Source organism: Pempheris klunzingeri, chromosome 23 (genome assembly GCF_042242105.1).
Source record: "Pempheris klunzingeri isolate RE-2024b chromosome 23, fPemKlu1.hap1, whole genome shotgun sequence".
Lineage (NCBI taxonomy): Eukaryota > Metazoa > Chordata > Actinopteri > Acropomatiformes > Pempheridae > Pempheris > Pempheris klunzingeri.
In genome coordinates this window covers 12,505,787-12,527,210 of record NC_092034.1, presented here as the reverse complement: position 1 = coordinate 12,527,210, position 21,424 = coordinate 12,505,787, and the positions used below count along the sequence as shown (strand labels likewise).

General features: G+C 40.4%; 1 protein-coding gene and 3 non-coding genes across 4 annotated transcripts in view; 1 reads left to right on the top strand and 3 right to left on the bottom strand.

Annotated features, from left to right (window-relative positions):
* Nucleotides 1–7,729: 7,729 nt before the first annotated feature.
* Nucleotides 7,730–21,424, top strand: part of m1ap (meiosis 1 associated protein) — a 28,498-nt gene continuing 14,803 nt past the window's right edge. Inside the window, exons 1-3 of the mRNA XM_070855232.1 lie at nucleotides 7,730–7,987; nucleotides 8,136–8,333; nucleotides 12,142–12,313. Of these exons, the coding sequence (XP_070711333.1) occupies nucleotides 7,730–7,987; nucleotides 8,136–8,333; nucleotides 12,142–12,313 (628 nt within the window). The remainder of the gene's footprint in view (nucleotides 7,988–8,135; nucleotides 8,334–12,141; nucleotides 12,314–21,424) is intronic.
* trnaa-ugc (transfer RNA alanine (anticodon UGC)) lies at nucleotides 8,429–8,500 on the bottom strand. The gene has a single exon. It is a non-coding gene; the product is annotated as a tRNA-Ala (tRNA).
* trnaa-ugc (transfer RNA alanine (anticodon UGC)) lies at nucleotides 9,116–9,187 on the bottom strand. Its single transcript has one exon. It is a non-coding gene; the product is annotated as a tRNA-Ala (tRNA).
* On the bottom strand, nucleotides 17,419–17,490 carry trnaa-cgc (transfer RNA alanine (anticodon CGC)). Its single transcript has one exon. It is a non-coding gene; the product is annotated as a tRNA-Ala (tRNA).

The window sequence follows — 21,424 nt, the reverse complement described above, 5'->3', positions numbered from 1 at the left end:
TTTGGCTTTGTGCTCTGGTGTACAAAGTCTTGCATCGCATGTGCACAAGCATACACGCTTGGCCATAAAGTATTCCAAAGAAGTCATTTTCTCACCCTCAAATGTTTATAGTTTAAACATTTAAGTATTAATGCTCACCATCGCTGAGCAAAAAACATACACAAACATCCGGAAGCAGATAGTCCCATAATACTCACCATTACACTACGAACAGACCCTCTGCAACAATAGGATAGCATTGGCTCGGAGGGAGATGTGGATAAAAGAATAGCGTTCTTTGTCCCTATTTGTACCTCTGAGCCCCAGCACACTTAAAATTGTGCCCACTTAAATCAAACATTTTCATTTTTCAGTGCACATACCTCCTCAGAGGTTCAAACCAAAGCTGCCCTGAGGGTTTCACAGTGGCCACCAGCTGGGTATATAAAACTATAGTTTCATCACAGTAATTTGCAATTGACACAGCAATGATAGTCTCTGATTAAATTGTCCACACAGTGACAGGCCTCAGAGCTGCCTGTAGTGATAATATGCAAACCTAAGAATTTCACAGGTTTTCCGGTGCAGGTAGAAGAGAGTCAGTCACATTTTCTCCCGAGGGTAAATGCCTTCAGGTAGGTTTGGCAAATCCCATTTTAGGCATGTTTACACTTGTGTTTTACATGGCAGCTAGAATTTAGCTCAAGTGGAAATACAGATGTCCTCATGTTTTCAGTCATTAAAGTTGCTGTAGGTGCTCTATGACATGATTCAGAATCATGAACATTTCGCTCTCCTAACAAATAGAAATCTCTCAGCCCAGGTTTTATTACAGCAGTCTACAGAACAAAGCAGACAAATGCCTGCAGTGGTTCAGTGGGATATGTGAGAGGTGTGCTGTGCTAATTCTGTAAACAAGCAATTTTCACAATCCGTGCCTATTTCGACATAACATTGCAAAGTCTGGCTAACATGCTGAAACAAGCCTTTTGTTTTCCTGTACAGACATAATGGTTATAGTCAACATGTAGTAACGAGGGTGGATGTAGGCATTCTTTTACTCACACAATATGCTTGTTAAAGGAATAGTGCGACATTCTGGGAAATACTCATATGTGCATTTTTGCCAAGAGTTTGATAAGAGGATTAATGCCACGCTCATGTATTTGCGGTAAATATAATAAAGATACGGCCTACAGCCAATTAGCTTAGCTTAGCACAAAGACTGGAAACGGGGAAACAACTAGCCTCCTCTGCCTGAAAGCAACACAATCCACCTCTCACAACCTCTACAGCCCATTATCACACGGCTTTGTTGAATACGCTGATTGGTCAATTCAATCAAATCATTTTTAGATCAATAAAATCCACTTCACATTGGGGTCCTGCATCATCCTGTCCAGGTACGTTTTGCAATAACAACGGGCTTGCTGTATGTTATCTCTTACCTAATTAAGATGTTAATGTGAGCTTTGTTATAGCTCCTTTGTTCTAGCAAGAACCCCATGTAAAAACTACTACTTTTACACTTGTATGGATTAAACACAAAATGTTGAACTATTCCTTTAAGATATATTGCTTTTAAAGCTAGATACAGGCATATATAACGGATGTAGAATTTATAAGCAAATTCCCCCAATAATGATGTGAGTTTAGAACAAAAACAAATGTGGGTTAAGTGTTAAGCACTAAATGTAAGGAGACTGGATCAGCTCCACTGCCAACTCATTAAAAACTCAAGCTGCTGAACAGAGTTTGTGCTTTCTATCCACTTCTATCTGACCCCTTTAACTAAAACTGCAAGGGTATACTGGGAGGATTTTCTCATTTCATGCTCCTGTTCCCATTTTAGGGAATTAAGGGAAATGTTCTCAAGGCAGCAAACAACTTAACACAACCGACCTAACATTGATTTAACCTCAACCACGTGGTGAATAAAACTGAACCCAAAAGCAAAAGTCAAAACGATGCAAGAACAACACTGGACTGAAAAAAAGCAACTAGTGTGCAAAATAAGCACACAACTGCTGGGCAAACTTTTGCCCCAATCCCCCAGAGCAAATCAAAAAGGCATAGTGGATTAGTGCACTGACGCAAAGCTTCTATTGACCTAGAAGTATGTATGTTCATCCCAACTAATTTAGGAAGCATGTGTGTGTTTTATTACTTATGTGTGTGTGTCTTTGCACCTAATCCCTTTACATGAATGTTCACATTTGAGACTGAAAGCTCAACATCACTCTCAGTTTATCTTTGCATTGCAGTGTCGATCATATGCACAGCATACATGTTACAGATGAAATTACTCACAGGGGGGATGTAGAGGAGGAGGAATGAGAAGAGAATCAATGAAAGAGAGAGAAATCTGTGTAAGGTGTGTGTGTGTGTGTGTGTGTGTGTGTGTGTGTGTGTGTGTGTGTGTGTGTGTGTGTGTGTGTGTGTGTGTGTGTGGGCATGATGAACCATTCAGCAACGAAGGAAGGACAGAAGGGAGGCGAGATGGAGAATTGCCAGTGCCTCCAAGAATCAGATTTGGGGAGGAAAACTTGCAGTTCTGAAAATCCTCAGCCATCTCAAAACCGGCAGCATTAAGCCATGATCGTCTGGTCACACACACACACACAGACTGACACACACACACACACACACACACACACACACACACACACACACACAGACTGGCACACACACACACACACACACACACACACAGACACACACAGGCTGGGCACAAATTCATCTGGAAATGATTTTGCCAGGTACAGAGAGTTGGCAGAAGTTAGTTTTTCTGACTCACATAAACACACACATACCTCATCTTATCTCCCACAAACAGATGTGCATGTTCCACATTTCTTCATGTCAATCTCATACACCCTGACAAAGTCACATGTTTGTGTGAACAGGAGAGAGAGAGAGACAAAAACGCTGCACATATGACTGCACAGCAGTCAGCTCTCGTTTCACTACCCAGCACTCGCCAAAGCCTCTTACACAGACCACAGCACTTTACGACAGCCCTGCACACACACACAGTCAAAACACACTCAAAAATCATAACTGTATTTTCTCCGACTCCTTTCACATCTTGATTGTGCCTCACACCTGCACCCACTGCTACATAGCACTTCAATAGAGCAGGCCAACCATCACAGGAGTGATTGTCAATATCACTCTTCCACTCTCGAACTCTCATTTTTCTTTTTTTCTGTTCATCCAGAGATGATGAAATGACATAAGCAAATGGAAGGAGGATGGAGCAAGATGCAAAAGTTTGGCAGCTTACTTTGAGCTGTGGTGTTTATTTTTCTTTGCTTGTTCGTCTCTTTGCAGTTATTGCACATGCTCAAGATGCTCTTGTCTATGTTATTAAATTTTATAGACATAGTCTCCTTAAAACATGTGTACCTCCAGGGTGGATGACTTTCCAGTGCAGTCCAAAATAGTTTCATGAAGTTATGGTTTGTTTATGTCTGCCTAGCCTGTAACAAATGATTATTATAACTAATTAGGCTATCATTGCTATTATTCAGCCATTTATTTCCTCAATTAATTGGGCAAACGAAAAGAAGCAATATGTCACATCTGATAAACTGGAACAAGAGAATGAATGGCATCTCTGCTTGAAAGATGACTTAAGCCAGGGGTGTCCAAACTTTTTTCACTGAGGGCCACATACAGAAAAACATACAAAGAGCTGGGCCACTCACTAGAAGTGAGGTATATTGCAAAATCAATCAAATGTAGGTAAATTCTGCTTGATAACTGAATATGATTCAAGAAAAAAAACAGCCTTTCCATTAGTGGAACATCCTCACCCGTCGTGGTGCTCTTTAGACTGCTAAGATCAAGCAGCTCCTCCATAAAAGTGATCGTCATTAGTTATTAGCTGTGCTCTCATCGCACACCACGTCTGAAACTTTCTACACTCACTTGCTCTCTTACGTTTCCTTAATTCTGCCATTTTGGGTCACCTGTAGCAAATTTCTTCTTCGATTACTCATTTTATGGAGAAGCTGCCTCTTTCAAGACAGTTACTCCCCCTAGCGGTGAGACTAAGAAGTACAATACAGTCCAGCGTAAGTTCCATGTGTGGGCCGTGTTCCAATACATTTTTAGAATTTCCTGCGGCTGGAGTTTGGACTTAAGCTATTAATCTGTCAAATAGGTGCTGATTAATTTTCTGTCAATCAACTAAATGATTAAAAGGCTAAATGTTTCAGTCAGTAAAAGAACACTGGTATGTACAAATATGTAAACTAATAAATTACTTTACCTTCAAGTCAGCCTGAGGCAAAGTTTAGAAATGTTTACAAAGTGTTTTTAAGGTCGGAGTGATTCATCTTACAAATAAACAATCTTTGGCTTTTTGCCTGCTGTCCTGGTGCCACTGAGCAGTGACGTCATGTACAGGTAGTTAGCGCTCCATTAGCATTAGCCTGCTAGCTTGGAAAGTGTGAAGGTAGCTGCTTAGCGAGCAGTTAACGTTTGCTGTTTAGCCAGTCAAATCTTCTTCCCACGTTTAGTGTATTAATATAACCAGTCCAGCAGAAGCCGACAGAGGAAGAGGAACTCTGCCAAGCTAACAGCTAGCTAAAGGTGGCTATAAGTTAACTGAAGTTAGCTTAAGTAAGCTAGAATAAACAAAGCTAACATCTGATGAGGTTGATCAAATCTTATCTGGCTCTCTATGTGACGTATTCATGTTTTGTCATATCAAATTTATTCATAACACATTTTACCTTTTATATGACTTTATGTGATGCTTATTGATTGATTGATATTGATTGATCATTGTCTATATGATGCATTTAGACCACTGTAGACATTCAACTGCACCGTCTCCAACCCAGTAATGTGTGGCAAACAGAAGCTGTAATATTTAGCTACTGGACTGAACCTGATCACATTTATTACTGCTTACACAGAGAGATGATGCAAGATCAAAGATGTGCAGGTGAAAGATGTTTGATCTGGGTTGTGAGGAGGGCAGATTTTGGCTTAGAAGTGGAGGACTGAGTCAGAGACAGATGAGAAGGGCAGAAGATCAAACAGCACACACACTTTCACACAATGTGCCCTTTATTGCCGGTAAAATAGCCCTTCTCTGTGAAGATCAGAACAGAGCGGGGTTTCAGGACAGTGGATTTAAGAGCTGGGATGATAAAGAGCGCTCAGAGCTCAGCTTTAGATCGGAAGGGATTAGTTCTGTCAATGGCTTTCGCTCTGATAAGAGAAGACCAAGTCTTCTGGTGTTATTCATAGAACGTGATGTAATTTCTGCCTCTATTTTGAGTTTAAATCCGGCATGGAGCTGTCGGTGCCCCAGTCTTTGATTGTGGGCATCAGCAGGCCAGTATGACTGTTTGAGTGTGTGGGTTTAAACACTGTGACAGACAAATGATGTAAGGCAGGCCCAGTGGCAGCTTTAAGGCAACATGACGACAGGAAGTTGAAATATTCTACTCTAAGGACGTCTAAGGACTCCGTAAGTCATTAGATGAGCAGTACCCAAACCTTGGTCACAGACTGATTTTGCTTGTGTTTATGCTTTTTCCAGTCCAGCCCCAGCAAGCCAGTGTGACGAGGCATTCCTGTTGTAAAGTAGTCGGACTGGGAATAAATATGCACAAATAGTTAGTCATGTTTAGGTATTGGATTAGAGATCTATGGTATTGTGCATGAAAGTTGTTGCGTCAAGGGCTTGTTATTAAATCTGTTTTTTCTACTATTTAGTCTAGAAAATGTCAACAGGCAGTGACTTTACAATGATGTGAAAAGTATAAAATCAGCAATACCTCAAGATTGAGAGGCAGTGATTAGTAAGTGTTTCATATTTGTGGTTCAAAAGTGCCTCTAACATTAATGTATTATAAAAAATTTATTATTAACTGATTGCAGCCTTTTACCTGTATATTACTATACTGGTATGCTGCTACAAATTGGTCCTCAAAGCAACTTTTGTGAAATAACAAAAAGCCCCCAAAGTCTGTGTCATAGTCTTGCGGAGATTGCAGCGTATTCTGTTGCTTTGTTTCCTATTTCAGCCCTCTCTTCACACTCTGTGGTCCTGTTCACGCCCACTGAGGTGTGGAAATGAAATGACTAATTGCACTGATGTCTGTCACAAAAGTGGGCCATTGATGTTGCTAAATATGGAGTTTCCCCTCAGTAATGATGATGCTAATGACCAGGCACAAAAAGACGGATTGACACAGACGGACCCTACATGATAACAGAGTGTGATTGACTATGTGAAACTTGAGGGGTTTTCCCCTCACATCCTCTACACCCCACACTGCATGACTGACTCCGTTTTACAGCCACACAAACCGGCCTTTTCCATCTGATGATGCTTGTGAACGCATAAAAAGGAAAATAAAAGATAAACTTTTTTTCCTTATACTTATGAATTAGGGTTTAACAAAGAACAAAGAAAAACTTGTCTATAAAAGTTTTGTGGTTTAGACTAGTTGTTTTTCTAAACGTAACTTTGAAAACACTCAATCAATTAGCTGACAGAAAATTAATTTCCAACCATTTTGATTTTGATTGAATAATTGATATGCTGACTCCAGCATATCAAAAGTGAGGATTTGCAGCTTTTCTCCTTAATATCATTGTAAAATAAATATGTTAGGATTTTGGACTGTTGGTCAGATAAAACAAGCTAATTGAATTTGAATGATGATGCACAAGTAATAGATTAATCGATGAAATGAAAATACCTGCAGGCTGCAGTCCTAGTATTAATATTTATACAGTACCATTACTAACTCCAGTGCTCTGCATATGCTCTATTGTTTCCGTCTTACTTTACTTTCTGCTGATGTAATGACCTATTTCCACAGCAATGATTAGAGTTTCCATTTCTGTAATAGTCTAATCCTTGCATCTTAACAGTGTGAGGCTGAGTGCTCAGTTTTAATGGACTTGCGTCAGTGTTAATCATTTAGCTGCAATGACCTTAAAAGTTCAGATGGCTGAAAATTATGAATGACAAGGGAACCATCTTCATTCATTCACCACCAAGTGAGGACCTTCTGTGCATTATAAACTCCTGGGAAATTTGACCACTTGAGGGAGGATTTGCACCCCAGGATGGAAAAGCATGTTGTCTGCTCTACATCTGCCTTACAGCACAGTTCCACAAGAACTCTGTGTCCTCATTTTCAACCATGAAATAGCTGTCTTTCAGTCATTACTGCACAAAACCTTCTTTGGTAGTCACTTTTTCATATTCGCGTCCTCAGAAGCCTGGAAAAGCCCCTGAGTTATGGGAAAATACACAATTTTACAACTTCATCACAGCCTGTTTATTCCTGCTCTATTTACAGTGGTGCTTACTGCTCATGATTAAAACTACAGCTAATGCGCTTTAATGTTGTTGACTGCATGGGCTGATTACCATTACAGGGCAATGGTTGCGTCTGAGGTATGTCTATGTTCCTTGGTGATTTTAGTATTTACTGGTTTTCCCCCACTTCACTTAGATTTGATGGATATGTTGTAAACATGAGAACTTTTTTGCTTTCTTGTATAGTCAGGTTTTTCGATATTTGCGCATTTATTTGAAGGAGTGAGACAGGTACTGCATTTTTACTTGCAAAATTAGGACTCAAAATGACGTGTTAGAGGTAACCTCAAATGCAGAATATATCATGTACATCACAAAAAATTGTGTTGCGTCACTCCATTTTCTTTGTTATTGCACATTGTAGCGGCTTCTGTTTGTTGGTTTCAGATGTCCATGGACAACAGAAAGAGGCCAGCAGGTTCCTCCAACTCTGGAAACTTGGTTTACTGGTCCTCCTCATTTCCACGGCAACCAGCCAGAGTCCTGATCGTGGAGGCACTGCCACCCTTTTGGTCAGAGATCTGTCCGGTGCTCTGTGATGCTCTGGATAACTTCTTGTCCCTGGCCTGTAGTCTGGATGGACCCTGTAGGATACCACTGCTCAGTCTGTACGCCATCAGCAGGCAGCAAGAATGTCTGCTGCCATTTGTGGTAAGACACATGAAGGTGAAGTGTTTCAAAAAGCTATTACTGCTTACATGTTCCCTTCACCCTCAACCCTCTTCCCTTTGTTGCTTTCTGTCACCTACATTATCTTTCACTTCATTCTTTTTCCCTCTCTGTCCCTCTCTATATTTAGCAGGTCCGTGGTAACCTGGCAAGGCTGCGTTGCTGCGTGGAGGAGCTGAGGTCTATTCCTGGAGAAGGTTGTGTCAAAGGAGCAGCCAGAGGAGGAGAGTTGCTGCGACAGGCTGTGCTGGACAGTCTGCAACAGCTTAAACAGTACATCAGACACACCAGTACTGGCAACCAGGCCAGCAACAACACATCTGTGGAGGTGAGCAAATACTGTTTACTCACAGTGATTCAAGGTCTGGTAAATGAGCTCTATTTAATGGGAAAATGGGTTTGAATGCCACTTAAAACAACAAATGGAGATGCTGGGGATTGAACCCAGGACCTCATACATGCAAAGCATGCGCTCTACCACTGAGCTACATCCCCATATTGGTAATGTATGGGCAAAGACTGTATCTCATCACAAGGAGCTGGCTAAGATTTTCATCCATATTGAAACATCTAAACAATAAGACATTATTGTCAGTTTTGTTCAGTTTCAAGCAAACTGAATCCTTCTTGAAGGTGCAGTGAGGTTACAAATTGCAGCCAACTGAATATCCTTCAGCTCATCCGTCCCTTTCCAAGCATGAAAGACAAGCTGCAGTGGCTGACCAGAATTCACACTCCCTTGTTTTTTCTTGTGCTAAATAATAACTATCATCCTCCATTTCTCACATAACAAGAAGGTATTCCTCTTTTTGATTCTAACCGGTGTATTCGAGCCACCAAATACAATGTAAATACACCAAAGGCCCTTGTTTGTCCATTCTGGGCTTCTGTAGAAACATGGCAGTGCAACATGGCGAACCAGTAATTTTTCAGGTGATTATACACTACGGACAATATGTTGTGAATACTATACTGGATCTCTGCCACACAGCTCTAGAAAGATGATGTGGTTGACAGCAGATAGTTGCCCTGAAGTTTGTCTTCTATACAAGAGTTAGTTCGTATTTCATTCAAGACAAGTTGAGGGGGAGAATTATTTAAATAAACAACTGGAGATGCTGGGGATTGATCCCAGGACCTCATACATGCAAAGCATGCGCTCTAACAGTGAGCTACATCCCCTGCCACAGGATGTGTAGTCATCTAAATTAACTTAATCTCTTCTTTGGTATCTCAGTTCAGTCTACAAACAGCAAAACTGCATTACTGCCAACATCTGGCTGGGACTGGTGCAACCTCATTACTGCGTACACTGTGTTTTTAAAACAGCCAAACCTATTTTCTGTTTCTCCTCTCAGAAACGCGAGTGAGCATTAAATCATGATTTGATCGCATATCAAACATGACATGGTTATGATAATGGCTGTTCTGCTTGAAATTTCAGGTGGCAAAAAGATGTTTTTTCAACTTTCCAAACACACAGCTTCAGACCATTGCTTACCTGCTTTACACCATTGTTTTCCACATTCAAACTAAAATGGAAGGCTTTTATTTTTTACTTGATCCACTTGAAAACATATGAACACTAGTTTTTCAAGCGAGAAATCAAGTGTCAAAACTGAGAATAAAAGATGTGCTCTCAGATTTAGGCTTGTATGCTGCTGTACAACCCTGTGTAGCATGATGGCACAAGAAGTGATGCTGGGAATCAAACCCAGGCCCTCATGTGTGCATAGCAGGCCCAAAACTTTGTCAGTTTTGCAGAACTTAATTCTAAATAAAGTCATTTCCACTTAATATTTGGCTGTCTCTGTCTCTCCAGAGCTTTTATGAAGGAGCATCTCTTCAGCTGCAAACCAGCTCAGAATGAATAGACCCCTTTGATATTCGAGCCTTGTACTTGTCGGGAAGAGGCACCACTTAGATCTGTGAAATGAGCTCTCTTCAGGTCCAATTTAGTGTATTTAGCAGTTGCTAAAACATATTGAATTTAGAATCTAATTTGCATTTTTAAAAGCCTAAAAAAATCTTTGTTAACAGTGCATTTTGCTGGCTGACAACTCTTCGCATCTTATATCAAACAGTCCATTTAAAATCAGCTCATGTACATTTAAAATGCAGCAAATAGGCTCTAGTCATTTGCTGCTGAGCCATCTGTCTAGGACGGGTTGTAAAAATGACACCGCTAAAGCTTCAGTAGTTTTCAGTGCCTTCCTGCTAGAATATCCAATCAGCTATGACTTAAAAGTGCATAGAAGTATTTAAACCACTCTTTGAGCTGCACTCACTTTAGTACAATCTATGCTATATGGAACATTATGTTATAAACATGTCCATGCAGCAAACCTGTCAAAAGTGGGTGACCAGAAGTATTTTTACCATAAATATTTTGATGATATAATATTCCTTGTCTGATTTACATTTCTTCATTATGATTCAAGTGGATGGAATTGTTGACGTCAATAGAGGATCATAGCTATCACTTGGTTGCAACACATTTAATAGAACTGTTCATTCACGTTATGTAATTCAAATCCAGCTTTGAGCTAAAGCTTTGTACATGTTCCAGGCTCAAAAGTTGAGACACAAATACAACCTTTTAGAAGCCAACCAATTACACTTGAGGGTAATCGGAATATTAGCTGGCATAACTGAAAGCATCTCATTTATTAGATTTAAATGTTTGGCATTTGGAGAACCAATTCAGAAATAAGCCAGCCCCTGTCCTTCTTGTTAAATTTGAGCAACATGTCCTCTGAGTACGAGGCTCTGTGCCGTTGATGAGGACTCCTCAAATCCATCCAGCTTTATGAGGAAGCTCTGGACAGATGATTACACTAAGAGCCACTGTTTCCGACAGCAGCAGATTTGAATAGCACCCTTAGGAGACAGCGAGACGCTAAGCAGAGACATGGCCCTGTGTATGTGTGTCTGTGTGTGCATTGCTGATCCGCTTACACAATATGTGTTTTCATTCACATACGTTTCCGGCGTTCATGCGTGTGTGCCTTGTCCTCCATGATGTGAGTCAGGCTTCAGCCACATCATCATTAACTGCTACCGTTAATGTGATTCAGTGAGCCGCTCAATATCAGCCTAACATTAGTTTGTCATCAGTTTTCATGAGGCATATAAATGCCAAAGAAAACTAATCTCTTCCCATCATCAAATCTACTGCAGAAATCTGCATTATCAAAATAATAGTTATGTATTTTGCAATGCATTGCCAGCTGTTCATTTGTGGGGCCAGTTTGTGGGAGATTACGATAGCTTAGTTGCAGAAAATGGGCAGTTTTGTTTCTGAAAAACATAGTTTTAGAGTATGTGTTAAGTTGTATCATTATAACATATGGTATGCCACTTTTCTGTTAGGGTGGGAGTTAACTGGAAACAGAACAGTGGTTCTTACATCATGTGTTTAATTTAATAACAGTTATTTACAGTATGTCATGTCCCTAAAGTACAACAGAAACACAGCAGTCACACACAAAGAATGCTTTGCTGTGGTGATGTTGTGGCCTGTATTCCAGAAGATATGACAACTTGAAACATTTTATCTCTTATAAGGCCAGCTGTAGCAACTCAGAAGTGAGCCTTTGAGAAAGAGTTGTGGGGTGGAACAGATATGTGATTAACGCTAGTAAAATTAAAACTGAGGTTTTTCATCGTTGTTTGGAAGGAGCAGCAGTATTAGTTTTTTTTTTCTTCTTCCATCTGATCACCAACCATAAAAATTGTCATAGAGAAGGGTGAGACAGGATGACATGTACGAACAGAGATAATACAGGCGCACAGATTTGGATTTTTAACAATGGCGTAAGTAGTCGAGTGAAGAATGAAAAAGAAAGAATTTCAAAAAACCCTGCTTACTTTTACACCTCCACACACCTGACCAATCACTGCCTGAAGCGCTTTGTTTGAAGCACACTGATGACTTTATCCCTGCCTGTTAGGCCCAGCAGTTGGGCTTTAATGCTGCAGTCAAGAGGTACTCTTTCTTCCCTTTGTTTGATTAATTCCATTTAAATTTGGGGGTTTCACTGTAAAATATGTCTTACTTAAGTTGATGTCCTTTGAGTCTCTTTTGTTCCGGCCTTGCTGAAGCTTTCTCCCATTTCCTCCTGCTACATTCACAGATTACTGTGGTGACCAGCCAGCCAGGGCAGGGCACTGTTCGCCAGTTAGAGACGGGGCTCAAAGATGCTGACCTGGTGTCACTGAAGCGGCTCCTGGTGGTGCAGATCTACAGTGCAACAGACTGTGGCCAGGACAACCCCTCACCTGAGGCCACACACACTGAGGCCGACGGTAGGAAGACAAAAATACAGCATACGCAGACACAAACATATACACTTGCAATGTGGATCACAAACTGGCACAGGGTTAGTACACGTTTGTCATGCAAGGTTGGAAAATAAACACACTGCTAGTATATAGTACATGTGATCATTTAAGTGAGGAGCATTAACAGACACAGTCAAAGGACTTGAAGGAGGTCTGTTATCTATTTTTTGACCTGACTTTCCACATACTTTTCCCCTGCGCTCTCTTAATCATCTTCAGTGGAGCTGTGTGGCGTTGACCCATTTAGCGCAATACATTTTTCACTGTTTGTCACACATCTGCCGTCAACACTCGAGACGCATGTCACACGTCTGTCTAAAACATGGCTTCATTCCAAACATTTGCTGATGCTGTGAGAAAAGCCAAAGTCGTAATGATATGTCATTCTTTGTAATTACATGAAGGTTGAAGTGGTGTGGTTTGAATAAGTAGAGAGTGCAAGTGAGGATTGGACAGAAATGAAGGGGAGGAAACGAGGAAACAGAGAGTGAGAAAAAAACTTAAGAAAAACATACAGGGAGGAGGGAGGAGAGAAGAAATGAGAGCAAGTGTAAGAGAGACGGGTGTGGTAAACACAAACAGTCTTTCTTGTAAAAATATTTATGCAGCATCTGAAATATTTATTCCATGGTGATAAACCGGTATCTGTATCAGTGGAGGAAGGGACTGAGTGCTTGAGATGTTGGGACCATGATGCTAATGATGTTGTGAGTTTTAACTCACCTGACACAGTTATGTCATTTATGTAATCCCACCATGTTAGTTGTCATCCCCCCCTCTCTGTTATTTTTACATCATATTGAGAGTGAAAAATGATGGATTTGTCCCAGTTCTCCACAGTAAACCTTGCTCCTGTTCCTCTTGGAGTCAGCTCTGGTGTGGAGTGGCCTTTCAAAGAGCTACTTGTGATAAAATAAATGTGCTATAAAATGGGGTGCTGCTTGTGAATTACACACATCAGTGGTGGAGGTATCAAGGACCACAGTGGAAATAAGTCCTGGACTTTGTAGTGATAAACTTGACAAGCAGCTGTAAGCTGCAGATGTAAATCTTACAGCTGTTTTTATTGTCAAACAAACTAAACCAAAGCAGAGAACATGGGGCAAAAACGGACTAGAGGGGTGCGTCGGACCTATTTATGTTGTTAAAAACAGATGGCATCCAGTTGTGTCCTGTCTTTTAAGCCAGAGCGCTGAAGGAGTCAAAAGAAGAATCACAGGAGTGACCAGATAATTACAGGATTAAGAAAACGAAAAATCTTTGTCACACCACTAATTCTTTATTTTTTTCTTTATTTTCTCGTGAAATACTGGATCTTTTTACCTCTTCAAAGAGCCTCTATAAATGAGTGGAACAAATCAAAAGGAAAAATAATGACATAATAATAAATAATAATGGTAATTATTTAAAATTAACTGCTATAAACTGTTGTCCACAGTGAGAACATGCCTTGTAATGATAGGTATGTAGAAGATAAGTAGACCATTTTAAGGGGTCATAAGTCAAAAAAGTAAACTATCTATTTTCTAGATACTGTGGGCAGCCGTTGGTGCAAAGAGTGGGTGTGATAAATATTCATCTGAAGAGAAAAGTGGAAGGTTAAACTCACTTCACTGAGAGTGAATGTATGTAGTGGTCCATAAATTGGATGTAAATGGGAATGAGTGTGTGTGTGTGTGTGTGTGTGTGTGTGTGTGTGTGTGAATTTAAGTAACAAAATAGAGGAAAATCTACAGGAATCACCAGGTACATGTCTCTGCAGCAGCTCCTCCAGGTCCTTTTTGTTTATTGTATTCATCATTCTGAATGAGTGAGGCTTATTCCCATCTCTCTCCAGCATCTAATAAAAAAGAAATGCTATTGAACAAAGAGTTGTTTGGATTGGAGCCTTGGAGACATGGTCATACAGTTACCACGGTGTGATGATAGTGAGGCCGACACCCTTTTAGCTGGTGTGATGCCGTTGGGACTAGATCACTGCGTTCCTCCACAGTTTCTCTGTGGTTTATAGCACTGAGCATTTGAAACATAACAATCACTGGAGCTCTTTGATATTACAGCCTACACCCTCTTAATTGTGTCAACACTAGTGGTGCTACCAGACCACTTATGTCCCACGCAAACTGTTTTATTAGCAATGGTTCTTTCCACAGTGGAGAACACATGATTGTTGCTACCATAACATCTTCATATGCAGTGCCATTGGTTGCACTAGTGTTTGGGTGTCCTAGAGTACAGATCTTCCCCTCTATGTTGGTTTTACAGAAATGGTGGGTGTTTTCTGTCCCCATCATTTTCCTTATAAAACAAAATGTTTTAACACTTGGAAACATGACAAACAACATAACATTATCCTTCTTCTTTCGTTTGCTGTGATGCCAGTTGGCTTAGTCATATACACAGTCTAACCTGTGGATGCTTGTTTGAAAATGGTGCCAATACAAGCAGGCCTTAAGATACCTCCTGAAATAGTCTTTTTGTATGAAACCCAGTGTCCTGAATGCACTCTGATGTCACAGACAGAAATACCATACACTCACAGTAAAACTCTAAACATTTTGTTAAAAGTGCTGTAAAACTCAGCCAACATAGAAAAAAGAAACGGGGTCAGCACTGCATCCAAGAGCTACACTGACCTCAGAGTTCATCTGGCTGAAAACTGAAGCAGGCTTAAATCAAAGATAAGAAGTTTATGTGTCTAGACAGTATAAATTCTACTCAGACTTACTGGATCCTTAGAAATGTCTTGAAATTGTGTTTTTAAGTAGTTCCAGTGCTGCTACACACATGTAACACTAGTGAAAGTTCGACTGGGTGTTTACTGTTTCACACAAAGTTTAGATACCTGCATGTTATGGGGGGTTTAGCCCATGAGGACAGATGCAGAGTCAATCAGAAATTAGTCAGTTTTCCATTTCGTTTGTCATTTCAACCATATTATCATTTACATGACCCTGAGGGACTTTGTTGCAGAACTTCACTAATCAGCCACAGTATGTAACAAATGTTCAGAATAGCTTAATGATCAATTGTCAAATTGATTGCTTTAATTTGTAAAGGACTTTGTAATTGTGGTTTTGAAAAGCAACTAATAACCAAACCTAATATGCTAAGATTTAGAAAACAGTGTTTAGTGTGGGAATACTCTGGAATCTGGGTGCGTTGTGGAATCTTAATCATGTCCGTGTGTGTGAGATGCTGTGTGGGAATGACTGATTGCACAAAAAAACGGCTCACTTGACACGAGACTATTTCTTTTAGCTGTGTGTGTGTGTGTGTGTGTGTGTGTATGTGTGTGTGTCTCTGTGTGTATGGCAACTTAAAACAAACAGGAGCAAATGCACACACAATACAGTGTAGCTGCTTGATAGAAACTTCAGTTAGAGGACAGTAATGCAAATGTCTCATTTTTCAAAAAGCTGACAGCTGTGAGGTCTGCTGTGTGTGTGTGTGTGTGTGTGTGTGTGTGTGTGTGTATTGTCTTGTACGTCTGCCTTTGAGAGGGTCACATTTTTCACCTTGAGATAAAATTGTGGACATTTTGGTTGGTCTCCACTTCTGCAAAGTGCCTTTTAAGGCTAAAACTGGGTTTGGGTTTAGGTTAAGGTTAAGATGAGGGTTGATTGATGTGATGGTTGAGGTTAGGGCTGAGGAAACACCAATGATGCGCCTCACAAGCAATAAAGTACAAAAGTTTGTGAGGAGTCCATAGGCCAACGCCTTGATAAGAGGCGGTTTCCTGTTTTTGTTGAAACTCAACTGGTACATCCTTGAATCCCCGGCCTGTTGTGTAATTGCACAGTTGAGCACCAGGGAGAAGATAGAGAAATGGGTCACAGAGCGAGAGAGGAGGAACACAGAGTGAAAGGAGCAGAGTGAGACGGAGACAAGGATGATTATGGCACCGGTGGTTTTGGTTTTCCTCCTCACAGCTGAATAGCCAAGTTGTTAACTGAAACACATCTAACAAGCTGTCCCACACTGAAAGCAGCAGTCCCTTAGAGATAGTTGCCAGCACAAACTTTATTAGATTGATAGGGGAAAAAATGAATTGCCTTATTTTTCCGTAGCTACAAAGTCGTATTGAAATGAATATAATGAAATCTGTAAGTGGTGCAACACACATGGTAGACATGTTGGAGACTTTGTCATAAAAGCAAGACAGATAATAACTGTTGCAGACAAAGCACAAGGTTTATAAGTGCCTGCTTTGTTTGTCAGTGGGCATTCCCCAGGGAGGTGGCTCCTCCACACTAGTAGACAGCGTAGAAGTGTTTCATTTATTATCCTCCATGATGGCACTGATGCCAGAGTTTGGTAAAAGTAGAGGAAATGATGCAGCTCAGCATTTTAAAAATAACGCTGGCCAAAAGGGGGATGCTTGGCTGATCAGTCAAAGCAAGGTTGTTACTGATTATCCCTGGGGCGTGTAACTTTTTTCAGGCTCGACACACTGAATTTAGTCTCTGTTGACCCCTCAGCGTGTTCTGTTGAAGCAATTAACTAAATGTAGACACTTCACGGCTGTTGGCTTTACAACCGTCATTTCCGAAAGTGCTCAGACATCAATGACAGGAGGAGACCAAAGTAGAGGAGAAGGAGTGGAGGCAGAAAAGAGAGGGAGCGATGCCTGTCTTTTCACAGAGAAAAGGGTTGTGTGGAGCACAGAGAGAGAGAGAGATGCAGAGAGAAATACAAACAGATGCTGGTAAATGGTGTACTACAAAAATAAAGGGATCAGTCCAATAGAAAGAAAGACCAGACAGGAACAGTGGCACACAGGCACTGATAACAGTATCAGTATGTGGGTAGTCGCCTGATTGAGGATGAGGAAATGTGGTCACATCACCTGAGGCTGACTGTGATGCTGGCATTAATTGAAACATATGCGTCTCCTCCTTACCAGTTGGTGAAATATTGCTCCATCTGTGCAATACTGACACTGGTAGAAAGTTACCACCTAAACAAGTTTTTATCCAGCCTTTCTTTGCTTTATTAGTGGGAGACTGAATCATGAATGTTTGGTCTCCACTTCTGCAAAGGTGTTACATTATTCAGTACTTGCTAAATGGAGATGCTGGGGATTGAACCCAGGACCTCATACATGCGAAGCATGCGCTCTACCACTGAGCTACATCCCCTCCTCTGCTCCACACCTTTTATTACTGACTAACTTAAACTGTGACACAGAAAATTCAGGGGATGGAAATTTGCCAGCTGCAAGTATGGAGCAGACAATACAATGAATGGATCGGATCCCCCATTCGGATCCCCCGTCAAAGGATGTTCCCGCCAGACGTAGCAGTTTGATACTTTCCTCCCTTCAGACAAGACAAATACGAACTCTTGTCCAGCTTTCTTGATTTGGCATCACATGAGTACACTATGTACACACATTCATACAGACACACACACACAAAGACAGACAGAGCTTATATTTACTCTCAAGACAGAATCAGGAGTTCTAAAAAGAAGCATCTCTTTTGGGAGTAAGACGTGTTGTTTTTGCAAAGTCATCGTCAACACTAGAGGACACCCACTGTGAGTGAGAGCCATGCATATACACAGACACACCCATACACACAAACACCGTCTGGAGCAGCTACAGTGATAGATTACGACCGTCTCCCATGAACACCTGGGTCCTCCTACCCTCCCCTTCCTTCCCACTATCAAGAGATAAACCCATTTGAAATGAGCTGGAGCATAAGGAGAAAGGACATACCTGTTTCTGTCCATGTTTAGGTTATTTACTGTATAAAATATGCATGTTTGTTTATGTGTACATTGTGTGGTTGGTTTAGATTTCCCTGCTGTGTGTGACGCTTTTGTGTGTTTTCTAGCAGTGTGCACATGGTGGATTAATCCGCTGTCCAATTTATGTCTGTTGCATGTCAAATATGTGTCAATTATGTCTGATATCTGAAGAGATAATGAGGGACTGTGGCAATCTTTGTGTAAGAAATGAGCTTGTCAAGTAACACATTGAATTACGATGAAATACTGTAGCTCAGTTCAGCTCAGTGCGTCGGCTCTGGAGCAGAAACAGGCTGTTGCTGAATGAATGTACCCTTGTTGAAAACAGTAGATCTCAGAGTCTATAAAAGGTGTGAATGTCAGTGAATCACACTAGGGGTTTGCATATGAAGGATTTCACTCCCAAGAAGTTGTTCCACCATCAGAAATAGACATATCCACTGAGACATGTCGCTCTGGAAAAAGCTAATCCCCATACCTGACAGACCATATGTAGTTTCAATGACTGGTGCTTTTCTTCACATCTGAAGTATCTTGATATGACACTGGGCTGCCGTAGGCTTGAATAACCACCAACATTTCATGTCACGTTGCTTTTGAACTCCTGCAATAGAATGTGACACCATTTCTCCACAGAAAATGTCATTATTTGGTATTTTATTAGTGATAGCGTTAGCTGTCTCAGGCCTTGGCTGATGTTACAGAGACTTAACACATATATATTTATGACAAAATATGTTGTTATCTCTGATGCCATATGAGCTTGAGGTAGAAGGCTGTGAAGAACACAGTTAGAGATGGTAGGGAGTGAATCCAGGACCTCATATAGTCAGAGCATTCATAGTACCACTGAGTCAAATCCCATTCTTGCCATTTTAAGTGTGCGTCTTTCACACAAGCTCTGTTTCATTTGGTTTAAGCATTGAAACTGAAAGCAGCTGCAGATGCTGTGGATTGACCACAGGAGCTCATACGTGTGAAGCATGTGCTCTGCCTCAGAGCTGCATCCCCTATATGCCCAAGTTTACTTTCAGGTGGATGTCTCACTTCTCTCTGTGATAAATGAGCTGGAATACATTTTTTTAGAATGTGCAAACAATAACAGCATTAAGAAAGTTTTTCCCCCGTTAACCATTAAAAATTCATCCTGAATGTCAATAATTGAGTGGCTTCAAAATTTACATCCTTTTCTAATTATTTCAAATGGGAGCTTCTCTCTATTTTCTCTCTGCTTTTTTGCTTACTTTCCCCTGACATTTTGTTCACTATTGCACAACATTTTATGAAGTTATCGAAGAGGGAAAATAAAGTTATCTGAGCTAACAAGGTCAGCTCATTAGCTTAGCTTGGTCGCTAAAGGGACAACAAGCTTACACAGTTTATTCAAAAGAAGTATTTGTACCAAATACATGCTACTTGTAACATACGTAAAGGAAGCTAGAGGGGACATTACTCATCTTTGACACAAGGTGCATGTATGCGGTCCTGCGATCAGTCCCCAGCATCTCCAGCTGTGTTCATAAACATCATTTCTTAAATGAAGAAATGGAAGCTTTGTGCATACACATCACGCTGATCAACAAGTGGCAGTAATGACATCATCCATCCATTATCTATACTACTTATCCGTCAGGTTCAGAGGGGGGCTGGAGCCAATCCCAGCTAATTTTGGGTGACATGTACATGACTCCACATTCAAACCTGGATTTGAACCTGGAACTTTCTAGGCGACAGTGTTAACCACCGCACCACCATGCTACCCAGTATTTAAATCTATGTACAAAAAAGTGTGCTTGCATATGTGTGGTTTAAACCCTTTTTATGGTCATAATAATGTGCAATATTTTGAAAATTCGCTTTCAAACAGCTGCCAGAATCTGTTTCCTCATCATCATATTTTGACAAATATTCATTCAGACAGTTCTAGTCTTTTTCACTGCTTTGTCAAAGTATTTATTTCATTCAAATACCTAGCTTTCAAAGCTTCTCAAAGTGACAACACATTCAATCCATCCACGCATATTTAGTCCCAAAATCCCGGCTTCAAGTGACAGCCGTTATTCTATATAAACACCATCCACACAATGTTTTTTCAGATTGTTTGTGGAGGTTGTGTATTATCCCATCATTGATCTGTCCTCCATCCATCCACCCATCTGTCTCACACCAAAAAACCCCTTTATTGCTTCCCTGGTTTAGCTCTGAGCTTTGAGGTAAACATTATTTTCTCATGTGCACACCAACACAAACACACCCAGCCTCCTCCTGTGCTCCTCTGAGAGGTTCACAGCTTTGTGACAGTCAGCACGGAGATATGCTGAACCCAGGACCCCTTAAATGCTACTAATCAACCAAATCCCCATATTTTATTGTGCACTGTAAAAACACAAATTACTTTCCTTTTAATAAATGCTAAAACTTGAGTTTATTACTAAAATGTGGGGTTGGTCCCAGGACCTCATGCATGCGCCCTACCACTGAATCACCTCCCCTCCGTTAAACTCTGTGTTCTTTCTAAAGAGTTCTTTCTAAAATGTTTAATAACCTAATTTCCAGTAACTGGAAGAATAAGTGGGGCTAGCAAGAGGGCTGGGTATCATTCAAATATATTTGATACCGATTCCTGAGCAATACTTTTGGTACCAATTTTATAAAATCCATTTCAGCATTAAGGATAACTACATTACACATTATAGTAGAGGTCTTTAGTTTTGAGATTTACTCCATAAGAAGCAAAATTTGGTGCGACAAGGCATTTTTCAGTAGTGGAGATTTTTAAAATAACCAACACCCTGTTATTATTATTATTATTATTATTTGTGAAGGTTTCCTGAGTTTCCTCAGTTGTACATGTCCAGAATGTGTGCACATGCAACAGGCCCCCGCCTGTTTGTACTTTACTTCTTAGAACATTTCATCAAATTACGTTTGATGAAACGTTCGAGTTAAATTCTTTAAAAAGTAACTATTGTACCATTGCATAGATGGCTGTGGTTTAAACACAAAACTAAAAGTCTGTCTGTCTTTCTCATGTACTGTACTGGTGAATCAGACCTGCTTAGAAATGATTCTTATTCAGGGCTCATTCATTGCTCAGATTTATGGAGCAGCCATCTAAGTGTAAAGGTGTAAGTGCTGTTTGTGACTCAAATGAATGTTACAGTTTTAATATGATTACCTGAGTAGCCCATTATTGCTATTTTATAAAACAGTTGTTCAAAATGACAGTAAATCTCTTTTAAATACACAAATAAGTAGTATTATGTATGCGTTTGTTAGACTGATAATTTAATGTTATTACTAAAATAAAAGCAATTG